General features: G+C 43.2%; 1 protein-coding gene across 2 annotated transcripts in view; it reads right to left on the bottom strand.

The window, feature by feature from the left end:
- Positions 1 to 19,516, bottom strand: part of BCKDHB (branched chain keto acid dehydrogenase E1 subunit beta) — a 281,425-nt gene that overhangs the window by 195,163 nt on the left and 66,746 nt on the right. Inside the window, exon 1 of one of the 2 annotated variants that reach the window (XM_075862065.1) lies at positions 3,906 to 4,109. The exons of the other annotated variant lie outside the window; for it this stretch is intronic. Within the exon in view, the coding sequence (XP_075718180.1) occupies positions 3,906 to 4,047 (142 nt within the window). The 5' untranslated portion in view covers positions 4,048 to 4,109. Of the gene's footprint in view, positions 1 to 3,905; positions 4,110 to 19,516 lie in introns of those variants that run through there. 2 annotated transcript variants of the gene reach the window in all.

Below are 19,516 nucleotides of genomic sequence, written 5' to 3'. Positions count from 1 at the left end.
TCTGTAAATTGAAACCTGAATGCATGCCTGGAAAGAAGTAAACCAGCCAGAGAGATGTTGGTACACAGCTTTCCTCAGATAGGACAGGAAGTCAACTGCACTTTATTTTAGAACAAAGAACACAAAGAGACACATGTCTCCTCCATAGAGATGTGGGACGTGCTTAAGCCCCATCGGCTCCTCAGCTGTAAGTTCTTCTGTGCATTTCTCTTTCATTACAGCGGCGGTGTCTCCATAGGCGTGTCCGTCATGAACAAAAAACTTGTTATATATCAGTATATTACACAAAGAACTGAAATGTATATACATGTGTGTGAGGATAATATTTTTGCAAACAATATACATGGTAATGATCCCTGACAATGCCACCAAGTCCCCTGTAGGTGATGCCACACAGCCCCCTGTAGGTTGCACCCATCCCCCCCCCCCCCCCCCACACATATTCCAGGAGAAGTCACAGACTTCAATGTCCATATATGGACAGTGTAGTCACTGACTTCTCCTGGAGAGGAATTCCCTGCCACAGGTCATGTCCCATTTTTTGACGGCCAGGTTTCCCAGGCCGTCAAAAAATCGATCGTGTGAATAGCCCCATTAGGGGTCTATTGTTCCTAATGCAGCCGGGTGTCGGCCGATTTATGAACGGCCGTCACCCGGCCAGGAAACCCTGTCGTGTGAATAAGGGCTTACTTTGTCTTGCACTGTTGTTTCTACTGTTCAAAAAGCAATTGAAGGATTTCAAAGAACGACATGTAATATAGTACTTTATTACCCGGAAAGCAAACACAAATGAGGATCTACTGATCGGTATTGATAAAGAGGCTCTGTCACCAGATTCTCAAATCCCTATCTCCTATTGCTTGTGATCGGCGCTGCAATGTAGATAACAGTAACGTTTTGTTTTGTTTTTTTTAAACGTTCATCTTTGGCCAAGTTATGAGCTAATATATATATATATATGCAAATGAGCTTTGAAATGGACAACTGGGCATTTTTTTTTCGTTATGTCCAACTGGGCGTGTATTGTGTTTTTAACTGGGCGTGTTTACGTGTATGACGCTGACCAATCAGTGACCAGTCAGCGTCATACACTCCTCTCCATTCATTTACACAGCAGCGATGTGCAGCCACATACACAGAGATTAACGTTAATCAAGAGTCCTGATAATGAATACACATGATCATCCAGCCTGGACGTCATGTGTATTCAGAATCCTGACACTTCTGAATCTTTTCTTTGAGATTTCCAGCAAGGGAAACGAAATCTCGTTTACCTCCGTAATCTCGCGAGATTACGCGTGGCTTGCTGGAATCTGACAGAAAAGATTCAGAAGTGTCAGGATTCTGAATACACATGACGTCCAGGCTGGATGGTCATGTGTATTCATTATCAGGACATAACGCTAAAAATGGTTGTGTGCACATACCCTAAGCGCTATTATTGTGAAGTGGAAACGTCTAGAAGTAACAACAGCTCAGCCATGAAGCGGTAAAAATTGCCTTTTCTCTGTTTCGAATACAGTTCCAAACTGCCTCTGGAAGGGACATCATTACAAAAACTGTGTGTTGGGAGCTTCAAGAAGTCGCTGCACAGAAGCCTAACATCACAATGTACAATGCCAAGCGTCGGTGGACCAGTGTAAAGCACGCCACCACGTGACTCTGGAACAGTGGAAACATGGTCTCTGGAGTGATGAATCGCGTTTCACTATCTAGCAGTCTGATGGATAAATCTGGGTATGGAGGAAGCCTGAAGAACGCTATCTACCGGAATGAATGGTGCCGACTGTAAAATTTGGTGGAGGAGGGACAATGGTCTGGGGCTGTATTTCAGTGTTGGGGTCAGGCCCCTTATTTACAGCGAAGGGTGATGTTAAAGAGGTTGCCCAGGTTGGGAGCTGTTTTTTTTTTATACTGATTACCTATCCACCTGGACCCTGCACTGATCAGCTGTTCTGGGTGGCGGTCCATCGTATAGCTGGCAAACATAATTTCTGGACTAATAAATATACTAGTTCTTCTCAATGAATTAGAATATCATCATAAAGTTAATTTATTTCAGTAATTCAATTCAAAAAGTGAAACTCATTCTATAGATTCTTTACACACAGTGATCTATTTCCAGCATTCTTTTCTTTTAATATTGATGATTATGGATAACAGTTAATGAAAACCCAAAATTTAGTGTCTCAGCAAATTAGATTATATAAGCCCAATTTCAAAAATGATTTTTAATACCAAAATGTTGGTCCACTGAAAATTATGTACAGTATATGCCCTCAATACTTGGTCGGGGCTCGTTTTGCATGAATTACTGCATCAATGCGGCGTGGCATGGGGGCGGTCAGCCTGTTGCACCGCTTAGGTGTTTCTACGGAAGCCCAGGTTGCTTTGATAGCGGCCTTCAGCTCATCTGCATTGTTGGGTCTGGTGTCTCCTCTTCCTCTTGACAATATCCCATAGATTCCCTATGGGGTTTAGGTCAGGCGAGTTTGCTGGCCAATCAAGCGCAGTGATACTGTGGTTACTAAACCAGGTATTGGTACCTTTGGCAGTGTGGGCAGGTGCCAAGTCCTGCTGGAAAATTAAATCTGCATCTCCATAAAGCTGGTCAGCAGAGGGAAGCATGAAGTGCTCGAAAATTTCCTGGTAGACGGCTGCGTTGACCCAACAACGCAGATGAGGTGAAGGCCGCTATCAAAGCAACCTGGGCTTCCATAACACCTCAGCAGTGCCACAGGCTGATCGCCCCCATGCCACGCCGCATTGATGCAGTAATTCATGGAAAACGAGCCCCGACCAAGTATTGAGTGCATATACTACATACTTTCAGTAGGCCAACAGTTCGGTATTAAAAATCATTTTTGAAATTGGGCTTATATAATATTCACATTTTCTGAGACACTAAATTTTGGGTTTTCATTAACCGTTATCCATAATCATCAACATTAAAAGAAAAAACACTGGAAATAGATCACTCTGTGTGTAATGAATCTATATAATATGAGTTTCACTGTTTGAATTGAATTACTGAAATAAATTAACTTTATGATGATATTCTAATTCATTGAGAAGGACGTGTGGGTGTATATATATATATATATATAATGATGTCCTGAAACTTCCCCAATGTCAGGGGGATGTTGGATTTCAACATGCCCGATCCTATGTTCCTGCGGGAAATAAACCCCTGCCTGAAGTGTCGGACAGCAGCTTATTCCTCTCTCCCCATTGAAAACACACATGCCCGAGCCAAGCGTGTATCAGTGTGATTGATGCAACTTTATTAAAAATCATTTTTACTTTTTGAGATACAGCTGCTTTGTATTCTGTATACAGAGCAGCCGTATCATGCGCTGAAACCTGAATCCGTCAGATCCGCGGGACTAACGGCTGCAGTGAATTCAGGTCCGGTGTGTCTCTGACAAGCAGGACCGATCAGTTACCAATCACGTCAGTTTAGTGCTAGATACAGCTGCTCTGTATACAGAATACAAAGCAGCTGTATCTCAAAAAGTAAAAAGAATTGTTAATAAAAAATTTGCACCAATCACACTCAAAAAAACATTCTCATAGGTATACATGGCCTTTAATAATAGTGGAACGATTTGATAGACAGTAGGTAACATTGCAACTTCTGATGACCAATAACCACAACTGTAAACACTTCCCAATGTCATACAGCAAACTGATATACTGAGCTAGGGTAAAAGAAGATCGGTGCGTTACTGATCTGATGCTTTAAATCACTGTAAAGTGACAGTCATGTGACATACAGATTTGCAGCATGACCTCTCCCATATAAAAATTCATCTAGCAGATGTAAACAATATCACAGCACACAATGTCACACACACTCACATGGCACAGCTAAACAATGACACACATCCAGTACTCATCCTCACCATGTTCGGTGGGCTCGGGGTCTGGCTGGAAGGTGAAATGTGCAACGGATCTCGTCTGTGACTGCAAACTGTACCGGCTCCATTGCAAGACACACTTAGCCGCCCGGCTTCCAGTCCCTGTCACTATCCTCAGAGCCGCCATGTTTGGAGCCAGCAATTACAGAACAACGCGCAGGAGGCGGATCCAGTGGACTGCCGTTTTGATTGGGCGAGAGTGTGGTATTGTAAATAAGAGGTGGAATCTGTTCCGCCAATTATCTATCAGTTTTCGTGGGGCGCGGCCGTAGCATCGTCGTGACGTCACTACCCCAGACAACTGTACGGGTCTGAAAGGTGAGAAGGGAGTAGAGCAGGAATGGCCGGCTGGGGGAGTCGTGTACTACTGCCTCAATGTAGGGCGGATATAGTGGAAAGCGGTTTGCTGGATAGCTGAGTGAATTGATCCCTTTTGAGAAACCACAGGATACTGTAGAAATAAAGTGAATTTTTTTTTTTTAAATAATTATTTGTATAAATATATATACAGTAATTATATGCTTATTTTTATTTTTTTTGTCCCTTCAACCCTTAATTAATTATACGTTGCAGTCTTTACTTTGGCCACTAGATGGCAACACAACAGACGACTTTCCAAAGATTCTAGGATCTTGTATCAACGCGGTTTTTGGTTTTTTTGCGGGACAAGTCGTACTGTCTTTAACCCCTTCAGGACTGAGCCTGTTTTGGCCTTGTGGAGAGAGACGATTTTTTTTTTCAAATCTGACGTGTCCATTTATATGGTAATAACTTCGCATTGCTTTTACATATCCAAGCGATTCTGACATTGTTTTCTCGAGACACATTGTATGTGGTCGATAAATTCAGTATTTGTTTGTGAAAAACACAAATTTTGAGAAAATTTGCAAAAATGTTAGCATTTTTCTAACTTTAAATGTATCTGCTTGTAAAACAGATCGTAATACCACACAAAATAGTCACGAGTTACCATTTCCCATATGTCTACTTTATGTTTGCATTGTTTTTTGATCATCCTTTTATTTTTCTAGGACGTTACAAGGCTTAGAACTTTAGCAGCATTTTCTCACATTTTCAAGAAAATTTCAAACGGCTATTTTTTTAGGGTTCAGTTTTGAAGTGGCTTTGAGGGCCTTATATATTAGAAACCCACAATAAGTCAGCCCATTTTAAAATTGCACCCCTCAAAGTATTCAAAACAGCATTTAGAACGTTTCTTAACCCTTTAGGCACTGAAAGTTTTACCAGAGAAACGTAACTCAATATTTATTGCCCAGATTCGGCAGTTATTAGAAATATCCCACAAGTGGCCCTAGTGCGCTAATGGACTGAAACACCGGCCTCAGAAGCAAAGGAGCACCCAGTGGATTTTGGGGCCTCCTTTTTTTTAGATTATATTTTAGGCACCATGTCAGGTTTAAAGAGGTCTTGTGGTGCCAAAACAGTGGAAACCCCCAAATGTGACAGGTCTTTTGCTATATTTATTGAAGTTAGTCTGCGAAAATGAAAATCTACTTTTTTTTTTTCTGAAAAAACATATATTTTTAATTTTTACACGGAATAAAGAATAAAAAGCACCCCAAAATTTGTAAAGCAATTTCTCCCGATTACGGCAATACTCAATATGTGGTAATAAGCTGCTGTATAGACCCACGGCAGGGCTCAGAAGGAAGTGCGCACCGTTTGGATTTTGGAGCGCAGATTTTGCTGGAATGGTTTTCGGGTGTCATGTCGCGTTTGCAACGCACTGGAGGGACCAAAACTGTGGAAACCCCTCAAAAGTGACCCCATTTTAGGAAAGACAACCCTCAAGGAATTTTTCTAGGGGTATAGTTAGCATTTTTACCCCACAGGTATTTTGCAGAATTTATTAGAATAAGGCCTTATTCACATGAATGTGTTTCACGTCCGTGATACGCGCGTGAAAATCACGTGCGTCGCACGGACCTATGTAACTCAATGGGGCTGTTCAGACGTTCCGTGATTTTCATGCAGTGTCCGCTACGTAAAACTCACGACATGTCCTATACTTGGCCGTTTTTCGCGCATCCCGCACCCATTGAAGTCAATGGGTGCGTGAAAACGGCACACGGACGCACTTCCCTGTGCCGCGCGTGATTCGCGCTACAGTTGTTAAAGAAATGAAGTAAAAACAAAAGCACCACATTCTTTGCAGTTTCTAACCATCAAAACCACGTGTCATAAGGATGGCATATGCGAGAAAATCACGCAGCCACGCACCATTCACTGATGACACACGGAACTGCAATGCGTGCAAAATTCTGCGTTTTTTGCGCAAGCAAAACGCACACGTTCGTGTGAATAAGGCCTTAGTCCGTGAAAATTATTATCAACGTTTTTTTCCACTAAAATGTTGCATTTTTTTCATTCTCATAAGAGGAAAAAGCACACCAGCATTTGTAAAGCAATTCCTCCCGAGTACGGCAATACCCCACATGTGGTCATAAATGTTTTTTCATTAGAAATTAAGTAACCCTTTCCGGACTGATCCATTTCTTGCTTTTTCGCTTTTCCCTCCCCGCTTTCCAAGAGCCATAACTTTTATTTTTCCATCAATAGAGCGGTGTGAGGGTTTTTTTTTTTTCTTTCTGCTGGACGAGCCGTAGTTTTTATTGGTACCATTTTTTTGGTACATACAACTTTTTGATCACTTTTTATTACAATTTTTTTTTAGAGCGAAGGTGACCAAGAAACAGCAATTTGGGTGTTTTAAATTCTTTATTTTTTACGGTGTTCACCGTGCAAGTTAAATAATGGTATATTGTAATAGTTCTGACTTTTAGGGATGCAGCAATACCAATTTTGTTTATTTTTCTTTATTTTTTACATTACTTTATAGGAAAAATGGGGAAAAGTGTTTTTGTTTTTTTTTGGACTTTTTTTCACTAATAACAACTTTATTTTTATTTTTTATTTTTTTTTACACATTTTATTAGTCCCACCCTAGGGGACTTGAACCAGCGATCATTAGATAAATGTATTGCAGTATATTGTCTCTTTTACAGGCTTCTGTAATAGCGCAATCGCTGCTCCGTCCGCTAGTCCCGGGTGTCAGGTGTAATACACAGCCCGCTCCATACATCACCCCCGCACCACAACATGCTATTAAGTTGTGGTGCGCGAATTGGTTAATGCGCAGCGGATGGTGCAAAGTGAAAACTAAAATTTTCCACTGATGTGCCATTTTAGTGCACAATATGTTGTGCTCAGTTTGTGCCACTGAAGACAAATACCTCATAAAATGTTAAGCGGGTTTTCCCGGGTATGGTGATGCCATATATGTGGATGTAAATTGCTGTTTGGGCACGATGTAGGGCTCAGAAGGGAGGGAGTGGCATTTGGCTTTTGGAGCGTAGATTTTGCTTGGTATTTGTTCTGTATGGAGTATTGCTGGTATTTCAGTTTATAATGTGGGGGCATATGTAAACTGAGCAGAGTACATTAGAGTATATGTAAGCTGTGCGGAGTACATCAGGGCATAATAAGAGGGTATAATAATGCAGTAAATAAATAATAATCCGCAGATGTGTGGCCGGTGTCGCTCTGATAAATGGTTCCCAATCTTATCCGCTTTTGGAACACACTCTGCACATTTTGCGTCACTATATTCTAAGAGCCAGAACATTTTTTATTATTTCTCCACCGGAGCTGTGTGAGGGCTTATTTGTTGCTGGACAATCTGTAAGTTTTCATTGGTACCATTTTGGGGTACATGTGTTTTTTTGTTTTTTTTCACTTTTTATTCCTTTTTTTTGTCAAGCAAGGTGACCAAAAACCATCAATTCTGACAATGTTGTTTATTCTATTTGGGCTATAAATGACAATTTTACTTTATTCTGCGGGTCGATAGATTACGGTGATACCAAATGTATATAGTTTTTTTTGCAGCTTTTGCGCAATAAATTATAAATTAAATTTTTTGTGTCACCATACTCTGAGAGCCATAACTTTTATATTTTTCAGTCCAAAAGGGGTAAGGGCTTGTTTTTTGCGGGACGGGTTGTAATTTTTATTGGTACTATTTTGGGGTACATGTGACTTTTTGATCAATTTTTTTTATTCTGTATGTATCGAGGGGTGCTGACCAAAAATAGTGATTCTGGCATTGTTTTTTACTTCTTTTTTTTGCAGTGCTCATCATGTGGGAAAAATAGTATTATAGTTGGGGTCGTTACGAACACGATGATACCAAATATGTGTCCTTTTTTTTTTTTAACGTGTTTCTTTTTTTTCCTATAATAAAAGACTTATCATAGGAAAAAAAGCATTTTTTGTTTTTAGAGCTTTTTCTTTTTACACTATTATAAAATATTTTTATAAACTTTTTTGAAACTTTTTTTGTTTTGTCCCACTAGGGGGCTTGAGGACTTGCAGAATACCAACGTAATGTATTCTAACTGTCAGTTTGACAGTGACGTAATAGGAAGCCTATGAGGACCAGCCGGAGGCCATGTTGCCATGCCAGCCATCGGCAGCCCCCGAAATTGCATTGTGGGGGCTACCGATGTACTACAAACCCCCTAAATGTGGCGATCACAATCGGTCGCCGCATCTAAGGGGTTAATTTCCGAAATCAGCGGCGATGGGCCGCTGATCGGCAAGAAGGAGAGCAGGGCATACACCCTGCACAGTAAACCACCGCTGCGGTGTAGCGCCGCACAGCTGTTAACAGTTAAAACTCCAGACGTAACTGCACGTCAAGGTGCGCTAACTAACTGCTAACTGACAAATCTTATACATTGCACTACATAGGTAGTTTGCAAAATGGGATAACTTCTGGGGGGTTTCCACTGTTTTTGGTTCCAAATGGGACTATGCAAATGTAACATAGCGCCCAGAAACCAATCCAGCAAAATCTGCACTCCAAAAGCCAAATGGCGCCCCTTCCCTTTCTGAGCCCTACTGTGTGCCCAAACAGCACTTTATGACCACATATGGGGTATTGCCGTACTCGGGGGGGAATTGCTTTACAAATGTTGGTTCTTTTTTTTTTTTCCTTTATTTGTTGAGAAAATTAAAAATGTTGAGATAAAGCTTAGGCCGGATTCACACGAGTATGCGTTTTGCACGCGCAATAAACGCAGCGTTTTGTGCGCGCAAAAGGTCCGTGTGTCATCAGCATATGGTGCGCGGCTGTGTGATTTTCGCGCAGCCGGCATCATGATGACACTCTGTTTTTATGTTTGTAAACAGAAAAGCATGTGGTGCTTTTCTGTTTTCATTCATTTTACTACTGTTGCGCGAATCACACACGGCACCCAGAGGTACTTCCGTGTGGCGAGCGTGAATTGCACGCACCCATTGACTTCAATATAGGACATGTCGTGAGTTTTACACAGCGCTCATACGCTGCGTGAAATTCACTGACAGTCTGAACGGCCGCATTCAGTATCATAGTTCCGTGCGACGCACGTGAATTCCACGCGCATAGCACGGACGTATTATACGTTCGTCTGAATAAGCCCTTAGCCTTATTGAGGAAAAGGGATTATTTTTATTTTCACTGCCCAATTCTAATAAAATTTATGAGACACCTGTGGGGTGAAAATACTCACTACACCCCTAAATGAATTCCTCAAGGGGTGTAGTTTCGTAAATGGAGTCACTTTTGGGTAGTTTCCAGTGTACTGGTACCTTAGGGGCTTTGCAAAAGTGACATGGTGCCAAGAACCAATTCAGCAAAATTCACCTAAAGCGAAAAAATGTCATCTCCTATGTCAATGTACGAAATTCTTGTTTGCAAGTTGACCCTGTCAAGTTGATCCCACTTGGGATCAGAAGAGGCATATTTTTTTTTTTTAGACAGATTGGTTAATGCCTTATTGGTAGCTTTTTACATTTATTTTATTTAACCTTCCTCTGGATCAATAGGGGTAAAACAAAGTTCTATAGTTTACCCATATCCCTTCCCTTTCTCACATCCCTTGGTTAATGGGAGATGTGTTTTTTTTCAACCGTGCAAACTATGTATTGTAGCTCTCATGGCAGCGGACCACCAGAATCCCCCTCTTATCAGCGACCGCAGGACTGTCTCTCTTCACCGGCGTCCCCCTTCACAGGGACGCCGGCACCCTGTGTTCTCTGCTTTCTCTCCCCGGCTGTCACATAGGGTGTGCATGCGCGCTCATGCCAAGCCTTAAAGGGCCAGTGCACGCACCAGTAAAATTATCCCCAACCGATCCCTGAGCACCCTGGCCCTTAAAAGCAATCCAGTAATGGCCAGACCTAGGCTGAAAGCCATAAGGGGAGGACAGCATGAACAGGGTTGCAGGTAGGGAAGAGTTAATTATAAGTAAAAGAAGAAATTGAAGGGGTTTTGTAAAAGGGATGCTATGGGTGGGTCAAGGGTGATAAAAAGGTCACTGCAGGGAGTGATTTGCACCATTAGCAAATCAGACAGCAGGTGTCAGTTTGTCCCCTCTGTCTGCTAATCTAACTTACTTTAATGGAGGCTATGTTGGTCGGGTTGCGGTGGCCGAGTGTGGCATGGCTTGGCTTGAGGAGGAGCTGGGGAGGACCGGTCCGCAGGAGATGTCCGGAGGTGTGTCTGAGGCGGCCGGTCATAGTGTGTTGCCAGGGCCTTCTACTCCGGTGGCACTGTCGGTCTCTGACCTGCGTCCTCCTGTGGAGCGGGTCAAGTCAGCGTCTCCCCAGCGGCGGCGTTCCTGGCGGATGCGTCTTCCAGCGTGTTTGAGCCCGGATGTCCTGCTGCGAGTCAGGCGCAGGCTTCGGAGTCCCTCCAGAGACCCTCTGGCTTAGGTCCCTGGCTCCACTGCCCAAGGACAGAGGTCCCAGGCTGAGAGAAATCCAGCACACCGGCCTGACTTTGCGGAGATGGTGGCGCAGGCTCCCTTGCACTGGGGACAGCCCCCTGTCTCCAGATCCCTTCTATGCGGAACTACGGCGGGCTGGCCTTGCGAGGCTCCTATCAGGCGGCCCGCCCGCCACCCAGGTCGTACGATGTGCCAGGATCGAACAATAAAGTGTAGCAGCGTAATTATTCACCCATTAAGGCCCAATGGATTTTCGGCATGCATACCATGAAACCGGCGGGTCTCAATGAATAGTTATCGTTCAATTGCTTCCTCTGATTCTTATAAATCTTCTTATGAATAATTACGCTGCTACACTTCATTGTTCGATCCTGGCTTTGGGTGCTTATTAATCTGCCATGTGCCCTATTGCCTTTTAGTTATCCATTTATATTGATCCCCTTCCTTCCCTTCGACTCCATGCCATTTGTTGAGACAATCTGGGGTTACCCTTGTCGCTATGGGATGCCCTGAGTGATCCCCTAATTTATATATAGCGAATTGCTGCACTTTTCTTTAAGTCACACACAGCGATCGAGTGTACCATATATATTGGTTCTACGATCACTGTGTTTTCTGTTGCTTAGTCACACACAGTGATCGAGTGTGCCATACAGTTTGGTTCTACGATCGCTGTGTCTCCTGTTGCTGGTCCTCCTCCTGGCTACGTAGCTCATGCCAGTTATATATAGCCGCCTTGTGATCCCTGGTTACTAGGGACGCTTTTTGGTTGCTCCCTCCTGCAGTGACAGCGAGCGTCCGGGGGTCGGCCCTGCTCGGGTCGCGTGGCTCGTGGCGGATTGGCTGCCCGGCCGCCGCGTCATCTCTGGGAGGGAGTGGCCAGTACTACTTATGCCCGGCATCTCACGCGGCTCGTGTTCGACCACCTGACTAGTGTCGTGCACGAACCCGGCCATAATATAGATGTGTTAAATCTACATCGGTGTGACCCCTGATCACTAGCGGTGCGGAAACTCGTAGGGACACGTTCTTATTGGCACGGATTGACCAGGTGTTTATAATATAACACAGCTAGGGGGATCTATCGTTCAGCAGTGTGTGGTGCCTTCACCAGCACCCCCAATTGCTCCCCCCCTTCTGTGTGGTCTACCGTGCTTACGCCTCTATCAGTATTTTTGGCTATTTGGCCCTATTTTAGTATGGTTTTCCTATAATAAAAATCGAATGTTATTGGAATGAGTCTTATTTCGTTGATCGGTGCCTCCGGATGGGTTGCCCAATTTTGTGTGCCTATTTTGAGGCTTTTTAGCTCTTTCCTGGAATGGGTAATGGGTGCCACGTCCATTACTTGGACGACTGTTTATGCGTGGGGCCTGCGGAGTCTTTGATTTGTTCTGCTTAGCACCGTCCAGTGGGTGGCTTGGCGTTTCAGAGTCCCATTGGCTCCTGAGAAAACTGAGGGTCTGCGGTCCTGTATCATGTGTCTCTGAATCACAATTAATTCTGTCAACATGGAATGTCGACTTCCCGATGATAAACTGGTTGCACTGCAGGCGGAGGTGCTGCGGGCTAGGCATTTGCGCAAGAGAACTCTTAGAGATTTGCAGTCCCTCCTTGGCAAACTTAATTTTGCGTGCCGTATCATGCCTATGGGCAAGGTATTTTCAAGCAGGCTGGCGGGGGCCATGGCGGGCGCAAGTGCACCGCATCATTTTGTTCACTTAACTAGGGACCACAGGGCTGATTTGGCGGTTTGGTCAGAATTCCTGCGGTCTTACAACGGTAAGTCGCTGTTGATTCCCCCGATGGTGGATAGTTTAAACTGGAAATTGTTTACCCATGCTTCCGGCAGCGTGGGTTCCGGCGCATATTGTAAGGTGCAATGGTGTGTGGCTTGATATGTTACGGAACCTGGCCCTTCTGGAACTTTTTCCTATTTTGGTGGCGGTTGAAATTTGGAGTGAATGGTTCCAGAACAGCAAGGTTCGTTTCCATTGGGACAATCTGGGTGTGGTGATGGCCATTAATAATTTGTCTGCCTCCTCTTCCTCGGTGATAGTTCTATTGCCGATTCTCGTTTGCAGTGGGACTGGTTTTGGTTGTTGGCTCCAGATGCGGACTCGGTGGGGATCGACTGCCGAAGACCTCTATGAGGCTTGGTTTGCGAGCAGCAGGAGGACTGATTTGGTCTTCTCTAGCACCTGGTACTTGGGTAGCTTACGATACGGAGTGGGGGGACTGGGTAAGGTGGGTGGCAAATTTGGATGGTGTTCGTCAGGACGGGGACCGGGTGGTAGCATTGCTGGAATTCCTGGGGCAGGTTTCTGCATCAGGCTGGTCAGTGTCAAGGCTGAATAGTTTTGTGCCCGCTTTGGCCTTTGGTTTTAAAATCCGGGTTTTGAAGATGTCACAAAACATTTCTTGGTTATCCAGGCCCGGAGGGGTTATCGCAGGGGTAGGGTACTACCGGATAGGCGTCGCCCGGTTTCTTTTTCATTATTGGAACGATTGTGGGAGGTTTTGAGGTATTTTTGTATACAGGCGGTAATGTGGTAGTGTGGCCTTGCAGTATGTATGAGGCAGAGGCCTACAGGCAACTGCTAGATAGGCAGTGTTACAAAACACTGACCTTTAAAGGAACAGTGGCATCACAAATAATTTTTTTATATGTTAAAGATGTTAGTGCTTTAATAAAAACGTTTATATTCATTTGTGTGTTTGTGTTTTACTGTTTCTTATTTTTACACTTTTTCTTCCCTATGGGGGCTGCCATTTTTTGTTCCATTTCTGTGTGTGTCGATTAACGACACACACAGACATGGAATACGGCAGCCACAGTCCCATAGGGACTGCGAACGGCTCCCATCCCATTGACTGCCGTGTACGGCGTCTGTGTGGGAACTGCGCATGCGCCGCTCCCACACAGTCCTATTCGAAATTGGCGCCGTCCGGCGCCATTTTCCTGTGGACCGGAAGTCGCGGCCGGACAGTAATATTACTACTTCCGGTCGCGGCTTCCGGACTTGTGCACATGGAACAGCGGCAGCAAACGGAGCGGACGGGCCGGAGGGAGCCGCGGCGGCAGGAGCAGGTAAGAGATTTCAATGTATGTTAGTGCTTGTGTGTGTTTACTACTGTATGTAAACCTACTACACTGTGGGTTACCTCAAAAAATGGCGACACACAGTGTAGGAGGTTAAACCTTTCAAACCCCTCGTTTATCCCGGCACTAGCCAGGATAAAGGAGGGGGGGATGCTGAGAGCTCACTAGAGCGAGGGCTTTTAACCCAATGTTGCAATGCTGCAATTTTGGGAACTAGCTCCATCTAGTGACCAAAAATGGGTAGTATTATAAATTAGAAAAAATTTATAATATTTCCTGACTCGCGAAAAAAAAAAAAAAAATTTGAACAATGTTTAATCACCCACACACTAAATGTTTAATTTTTAAAAAAAAAACATGTTTTTCTGGCAACACATTCCCTTTAACCCACTACTCTCCTACAGATCAGCACTACATCAGATCCTTTCTCAAGGTGTACAGAATAACATCATTACAAAAGAACTATCGGCAGCGCTTACCAATGGTGAACCAAATATTCCCACGTTATACCTACTTCCAAAAATGCAAAAATGAAGCCGTTCCCCCAGGTAGACCTATAATCTCAGGTAGGGGCAGTATCACTGAGAGGATTTGTACTTTTATTGACTTCCATCAACTTCCATGTTGATGGAAGATGGACTTCCATCAACTTCCATGTTCGCGATACAGCTGACCTTCTACAGAAGATCAATGGCATTAGTATTGAGGATATGTTATTGGTCACTGTACACATAGAGTCCTTATATACTAGCATATGACACGTAGATGGTATAAGGGCAACCAACTACTTTCTTTCTATGGCCAATTTAGAGAGACCATTGTGTGCTTTCTTGGTCGGGTTGCTCAAGTGTGTTGTGACGCACAACTGTTTTGTATTTAATGGGTTTTTCTACCTTCCGCTCCAGGGCACGGCGATGGGGGCAGCATGTGCACCTTCATATGCTAATCTGGGGCTGTGGGAGAGAGATCTGTTGGCAAATGATCAGAATGATTTGATGGATCGAGTCCTTTTGTGGGCTCAGTACATCGATGACATCCTGATCATTTGGAAGGGCACACCATCAGATTTGGATTTGTTTATGAGCAACTTGAGCACAAACCATCTCAACCTTAAGTTTACTTATAAATATGACAAGCAATGTATTGATTTTTTTTTTGGGGATATCAATCTGATGAAGGATGCACATGGTTTCTTACAAAGCGATGTGTATCAAAAAGACATCTGTAAACTCATTACTGCACTCCTCTTCCTCTCACTCCTCACAGACCATTCAGGCTGTCCCAATTGGACAATTTCTGAGGATTAGGAGAATTTGTTCCTCTGATACACTCTTCGAGGAGCAGACAAATGACCTAAAGAACCGTTTCCTTAACCGTGGATACAGCATGAGGTCTATTAAGAAAGCATATCACAGGGCTAAACATACAGCTAGAGAGGATCGCCTATATCCGAAAAAAAGAACAGATACACAAACCCAGGTGAGATTTGTAACCAATTATCACTCCAGGTGGTCGCAAATAAGAGAAATCTTCAAACGTTATTGGCCTATACTCCGTCTTAACAGATCCCATACTAGAAAAATACATCACTAGATATCCCGGTATTACAGCCAGATGTTAAAAAAATTTGAGGGATCACCTGGTGAGGAGCCACTATGAAGGCAAAATACCCTTTTGAGACCAAGGGTCCTAAATGGGGATGTAGCCTTTATGGACACTGCATAGCATATCCTAATATTGAAAAAGCAACTACTTTCCTCAATGTAACATGTACGAAAACTTTTACTATCGCACATTCAATCACATGCACCACGAAAGCGGTTGTATACTATGCAACATACCCGTGTCCCAAATTTTATGTTGGTCTTACATCTTGGGAACTGAAGGTACGTGTAAGGGAGCATGTATGTGATCTAATGCGAGCGGTAGAGGAGGATGTCTTGGAAGCCCTGAAACCAGTGGCTTGACATTTTAAGGTGCATCATTCCTGTGATTGACCGTATTCTGTATGACATGAGGGGAGGGGCTATCAGACAAAAATTGGCACAATGTGAAGCCCGATGGATATAGAATCTTGGGACAATGCATCCATTGGCCTCAATGAGACTTTGAGTTTTTCTCCGTTTCTATAACCATTGACCATTGCGGGTCTATGTTTTTATTATCTTTTATCCCACTCATTTCTTCATATTGGGAACTACCCTCCCTTTTTTCTTCAAATTGTTTTGATATAGGCACTTCCAGTAGATGCTTGATAGCTGGATGTACGAGAAGGGTGTGGGAATGTATATACTGAACAGAACGGACCAAGAATTGTGATTTTATTAGTCGTTTACAGATCCGTGATTAGTGTTTACGATGTGTATTTACATGCACATTTTATCATTATTACCTTTTGTAATTTTCCCCGATTGTGACACATAATTATTTTTCAGTCTACCATTATCTTTTCTTTTGTATTTTGTTTCACTGTTCACATTAGTGTTTAACATTCACATCCTGGTTTACATACTTTGTGTTCATGCATGCGTGTCCACAAATGTATGGACACATGCACACACATATTTATGTTATTTTTCATCCTCCATATTTCCATATGGCTCATGTATTCTTTTTCACACAATGAATTTATTTTTCTTGTTTGCACAACAAATCGGTCCTTTTTTCTCTGACCGTCTTCCCCCTCTCCCCCCCCCCCCTTTTATTAGTTTCACATCACTGCTCACCTATTGTTTTCACAGTCCTCTCCCCTTTTTGAGTTTTGCTTCCAGTGGTACTATGTTTCATATACATCGAACAGTGTATTATGTCCCTAAATGTAGATATACAAACTTTTTGTACATGGACATCTTACCATCACTGGTAGATCTGTTCACATCGTGGAGAGATGAACAATCTCTGTCCAATATCCCAACATATGTTTCTCCATATATGCATATTCATACATTTCTCATACTTGCCTATGTGGGCACTACTTGTGGATCCCGGGGGGGGGGGGGTGCAAAGTGGCCTACGCACCTTTTGTCCGCTGTCTCCAATCGGGGTTGGATGGGGGTGACTATGTTGGACATCGCCGTGTCACATCCTTTCTGGGGCGGTGGCCATCTTTGTACCCCCGGCTTGGTGCCGTTCTATCTCTCTCCTCTGTGATCCTCTGACTGGTGCCTGCTGTGTCAAACAGACCATAAAAAGGGAGGTTCCCGCCAAGATGACGGCACACCCGGACGAACGCATCTGCCGAAACGCACGCCTGGTTCTGGCGTCTCTCCTGTGCAGGAACATGAATACAGGTATGTACTCCACATTGTAGGGCCTCTGTTTTGTCCTTTTCAGGCCTGTGATTATTTTGACTTGATGCCATATTGGTTGTTGCCTATGCCCTGTCTCTCGCTACACATGTGTGCACTTGTCTGCCTCCATGTTTTCACTAGTATTATACATTGTCATTGACAGCAGTAAAATTTTTACATATGTGCTAGGCATAGTCAGTATCCTCTCACTTATTCTTATATCCACATGTCTGTATACTTCTATTCATGCATGTACATGCCTTAATTTTACCATATCTTGTCCTGCACAGGCTGACGCCATGTTGTTTACATTGTGTGACTCTTTTAATGTTTTGTATCCATCCCCCAATAAAGTGTTTTTTTTTTTTTTTTATGACCTTATGATCTTTTGTGCTAGTATTGACCTTTTTTCTGTAGGTTTATCCATATATTTTTGGTCAATGCACCAAGTTACGCTTGGTCTACATGTTTGGACATCTATACTTAGATACATGTAAACTTATTATGTTATTACTGTTTGATATATGTTGCATTTGTGCATCTTGAAACAATCCTCTAGTTCCCTTCATGTACAGATAGGCTATGTGTTTGAATAGGTTGGCTTTTTTGTGGGCCTTCTTTGGGGCCCTTCACATAGGGGAATTGGTGGCTCCCAGCACTGTAAGACCCGGGGGTTGTGGGCCGAGAATGTTGTGTTAGACGATCGGGTCTAATTTTGGATGCGGCGGTCAAAAACTGATCAGGTTACATAGTTACATAGTTTGTACGGTTGAAAAAAAGACACATCCATCAAGTTCAACCAAATGATGGGTAAAGGGAAATAAAAAATTTCTACACATAGCAGCTTATATTTTTTTTGTTCTAGGAAATTATCTAAGCCTTTTTTAAAGCCATCTACTGTCCCTGCTGTGACCAGCTCCTGCGGTAGACTATTCCATACATTCACAGTTCTCACAGTAAAGAAGGCGTGTCGCCTCTGCAGGTTGAACCTTTTTTTTTCCAGATGGAGGGAGTGCCCCCTTGTTTTTTGAGGGGGTGTTACATGAAACAGGATTTCACCATATTTTTTGTGTGTGCCATTAATATAATTATATACGTTAATCATGTCCCCCCACCCTCCCCATCCCCCCTTAATCGTCTTTTTTCAAGGCTAAATAGGTTTCATTCTTTTAATCTTTCCTCATAACCTAGATTCTCCATGCCCCTTATTAGCTTCATTGCTCTTCTTTATATTTTTTCCAACTCCAGGGCATCCTTTCTATGAACTGGAGCCCAGAACTGAACTGCATATTCTAGATGAGGCCTCACTAATGCTTTGTAAAGTGGTAATATTACATCCCTGTCCCATGAGTCCTTGCCTCTTTTAATACACGACAATATCTTGCTGGCCTTTGAAGCAGCTGATTGACACTGCATGCTGTTATTTAGTTTATGATTTACAAGTACACCCAGATCCTTCTCAACAAGTGACTCCCCCAGTGTAGCTCCCCCTAGGACATATGATGCATGCAGGTTGTTCGTACCCAGGTGCATAACTTTACATTTATCTACATTAAACCTCATTTGCTAAGTGGACGCCCAAACACTCAGTTTGTTTAAATCCTCTTGCAATTCATGCACATCTTCCATAGACTGAACATTACTACATAGCTTGGTGTCATCTGCAAAAATAGAAATAGTGCTATTAATCCCATCCTCTATCATTAATAAATAAGTTGAATAATAGTGGACCCAGCACGGAACCCTGAGGTACACCACTTATAACCGGGGACCATTAAGAGTAGGAATCATTGACCACAACTCTCTGGATATGGTCCTTGAGCCAATTCTCAATCCAATTACAAACGATACTTTTTAAACCTGTAGTCCTTAATTTACCCATAAGACTTCTATGAGGGACAGTGTCAAATGATTTTGCAAAGTCCAAAAACACTATATCCACAGCGGCCCCTCTGTCTAGGCTTCTGCTCACCTCTTCATAAAAACAAATCAGGTTGGTTTGACAGCTTCTGTCCTTAGTGAAACCGTGCTGGCTGTCACTTATACTATTTTTTTTTATTTTTTTTTGTCACATAATCCGGTTTATAGCCCCTCAAACACTTTCCCCACGATGGATGTTAAGCTTACTGGTCTATAATTACCCGGAGAAGACCTAGAGCACTTTTTGAAAATAGGCACTACATCATAATCATTTTCAGGATGGTAATCCACGGGCAATTTTCCATAGATGGCACACGTTCGGAATCACCTCCCTAAAACCGCTTGTACATAAGGACGACTGTAGGACTCTTACACTTTCAAAACTCCGCTCTAAATATCCCGAGTTACCCATCGACCACTTCAGTTTTCTTCAAGTCGACAGTTACAGTATATAAAAAAGGTTTTACCGCAACTGCCAGATCTGGAATG

Source organism: Rhinoderma darwinii, chromosome 4, assembly GCF_050947455.1.
Source record: "Rhinoderma darwinii isolate aRhiDar2 chromosome 4, aRhiDar2.hap1, whole genome shotgun sequence".
In the NCBI taxonomy this organism is placed as follows: Eukaryota; Metazoa; Chordata; class Amphibia; order Anura; family Rhinodermatidae; genus Rhinoderma; species Rhinoderma darwinii.
The sequence above is the reverse complement of the archived record's forward strand: the minus strand, read 5'-3'. Positions and strand labels throughout refer to the sequence as shown.